Raw genomic sequence first — 2,795 nt, 5'->3', positions numbered from 1 at the left:
TGAAGGACCTGCAGCGAAGCACCTGCTCATCCCTCCCACTGTGGCCCAAGACCTGGGCTAGACCCAGGCTGGACAGCGCAGCAGCCGGCTGGGCCAGGCGCCTGATCATCTCCGGGTGAGTGGCTCCTACCTGTGCAGGGAGGATAGGACGGGCACAGGAGGCGCATTTTGGTGCAAAAACCCTAGAGAAATAAAGGAAACCAGAAGTGATCAGCTGAGTGACCAGAGACCAAGGGCACAAGGACAGGGGCACCCACAGGAACGCCCTGATGTGGCCCAAGAGGCCCTCACTCCCTGGGTGCACAACTCGGGGCAGACAAGGAACAGCTTCCGCCACGCCTTCCCATACTGGCCTCTTCATTTTTTTAAAAAATAGAAATGGGGTCTCACTATGTTGCTCAGGCTGGTCTCAAACTCCTGGGTTGAAGCAATCCCCCACCTTGGCCTCCCAAAGTGCTGGGATTACAGGCATGAGCCACCACGCCCGGTCCTGGCCTCTTATCTGACTGCCGATTTCATCTCCACCCAATCACCTCCTCCAGGATGGCTTCAGGTTCTGCTCCGCCATCCACCCCCATGTTTCCTGTGAGTTCCCTTCTCCTTAATGTCCAGGTCTGGGGCACCGCTAGCTAGGACCACTCTAAGACCCGGCTTCACCCTGAGTACCAGGGACCTCTGCCCAGGACTCCAATCCCACGCAAGGCCCTGCTCAGAACCAGAGCTCCCAGGAATAAACCTGGAGTCACAGCAGGAGGAAACAGATCGGGGATCAGACGGGCAGGAGGAGGGGGCTGCAGAGACCCCAATCCCCTGCCCCAGCCGGAAGAGGCCTGGCCTGGCAGGGGATGAGGGCAGGAGCGGGAGAGACGGTAGATAGTGCAGCCAGGAGGGTCCCCTGTGCCAGGAGTAGAGAAGCACACAGGCTACGACAGGGAGAGAAGAGGGAAAAGACAGCAGGTGGCCGGACCACCGGGAGAGGGGATGCAGGCAGAGACCATGCCTTACCCTAGCCTGGGTGCACAAGGGGAGGCAGAAGGCAAAAGGCCAAGAACGAAGGGCAGTCAGTCCGGTGGGAAACAGTGCTTCCAGGGGAGCCAGAGAGGACAGCCCGAGTCCCGCCCGCGCCACAGCGCCAGCCACTCACGTGTGATAGTCTCGCACGCAGTAGATGTTGTTCTCCATGTCCACGGTGAAGGGAACCCCGTCCAGGCACTCATTGCACACGGAGCACCGGAAGCAGCCTGGGTGGTAGGACTTGCCCAGGGCCTGCAGGATCTGCGGGCGGGGCACCGAGAGGTCAGCGCGGGCAGGAGGCTCAGCGCCGCCCCGGGAGAGGCTCTGACTCTGAAACCCTGGCAGGTCTGCAGCAGGGGAGAAGGTGGGGTCCTCAGATTCCACCCATGTCAGAAGGGCTCCAGGAGGCTGGGGCAGGGGCTCACCATCTCCATGATGAGATGTCCACACACGCTGCACTTGTCGGCTGTCTGCTGGAACCCGGAGTACTGGGAGGAGACACAGGATCCAGGACACATTGTGTGACAAAGGGGCACTCGCGGCCCAGTTAACACCTGCCTCCTGGCCTCAGGTCTCCACTCGAGTCAGAATGAGGGTCGCTGCCCCAGTTCCCACCCCTGGCACCGCCGGGGCACAGCTTGGACTCACCAGGAAGTCCTCCTGGCAGTACACTTTCTCGCCCACGCTGTAGAACGCCTTCCCACGGAGTCGTCTTCCTGCAAGAACAAGGGTTGAGGGGGGTCCCTGGAATGCTGGAGACCAGGGATGGAGCCGCGCTTGCAGCTCTCAGCACCCTCCTCCAACAGACGAGACACTGGGTTATGGGTGGTTTGCTAGGTTGTTATTGTTATAATAACAAAATTTCAGAAAAAAATTAAAGAGAACATATTGGCGATAGAATTACTGCAAAAGGTTGCCAAACCAAATATATGAAGAAATATTTTACTAATGTAAATACATGTGTTGGTTAATAAACACATTCCCTTTAAGATCAGTTGAACTCAGAGCAAATTTTCGAGAATGAATCTTTTTTTTTTTTTTTTTTTTTTTTTTTTTCCAGAGATAGAGTCTCTTTCTGTTGCCCATGCTGGAGTGCAGTGGTGTAATCACGGCTCACTGCGGCCTCAAACTCCTGGGCTCAAGCAATCCTCCTGCCTTGGCCTCCCAAGTAGCTGGGACTACAGGCATGGACAACCACACCCAGCTAATCTTTTATTTCTTTGTAGAGATGGGGTCTCACTAGGTGGCCCAGGCTGGTCTCAAACTCCTGGCTTCAAGCAATCATCCCACCTCGCCCTCCCAAAGTGCTGGATTACAGGCGTGGGTCCCTGTGCCTGGCCTGTTTTCACTTCCTTGGAGTCTCGAAAGGGCACTGCCAGTTCTGCTTCGCCGGGCACACCAGCCTGGGACAGAGCCAGCACTGTGGGAAGACCCCAGGCCAGAAGAGCTGCAGCACCCACGGGGGGCTCCCACACAGACCACGTCCATCTCTCCTCTGCTCCCCCAGCACCCCCACCTCAGCCTGCAGAGCTGAGAAGACCCAGGGAACAGCCCTTCCATCAATGGAGAATGGAGCGGAGGCTGGCAGTGGGGCAGCCAAGCAGCAGAGGCCACCACTTTCCTCCACCTCGTGCCAGGAGACAGCTGTACCCAATGTGCACAAGCACAACACACACCCCTCAGTCCTGAAGGACCTGCAGCGAAGCACCTGCTCATCCCTCCCACTGTGGCCCAAGACCTGGGCTAGACCCAGGCTGGACAGCGCAGCAGCCGGCTGGGCC

General features: G+C 57.9%; 1 protein-coding gene across 1 annotated transcript in view; it reads right to left on the bottom strand.

Moving 5' to 3' along the window:
- Positions 1–2,795, bottom strand: part of WTIP (Wilms tumor 1 interacting protein) — a 23,425-nt gene that overhangs the window by 7,081 nt on the left and 13,549 nt on the right. Inside the window, exons 6-9 of the mRNA XM_011948918.1 lie at positions 1,663–1,730; positions 1,440–1,502; positions 1,145–1,275; positions 131–182 (exon numbers count right to left, since the gene is read on the bottom strand). Of these exons, the coding sequence (XP_011804308.1) occupies positions 131–182; positions 1,145–1,275; positions 1,440–1,502; positions 1,663–1,730 (314 nt within the window). The remainder of the gene's footprint in view (positions 1–130; positions 183–1,144; positions 1,276–1,439; positions 1,503–1,662; positions 1,731–2,795) is intronic.

Source organism: Colobus angolensis, unplaced genomic scaffold (genome assembly GCF_000951035.1).
Source record: "Colobus angolensis palliatus isolate OR3802 unplaced genomic scaffold, Cang.pa_1.0 Scaffold107, whole genome shotgun sequence".
In the NCBI taxonomy this organism is placed as follows: Eukaryota; Metazoa; Chordata; class Mammalia; order Primates; family Cercopithecidae; genus Colobus; species Colobus angolensis.
This window is presented reverse-complemented; position numbering and strand designations above follow the sequence as displayed.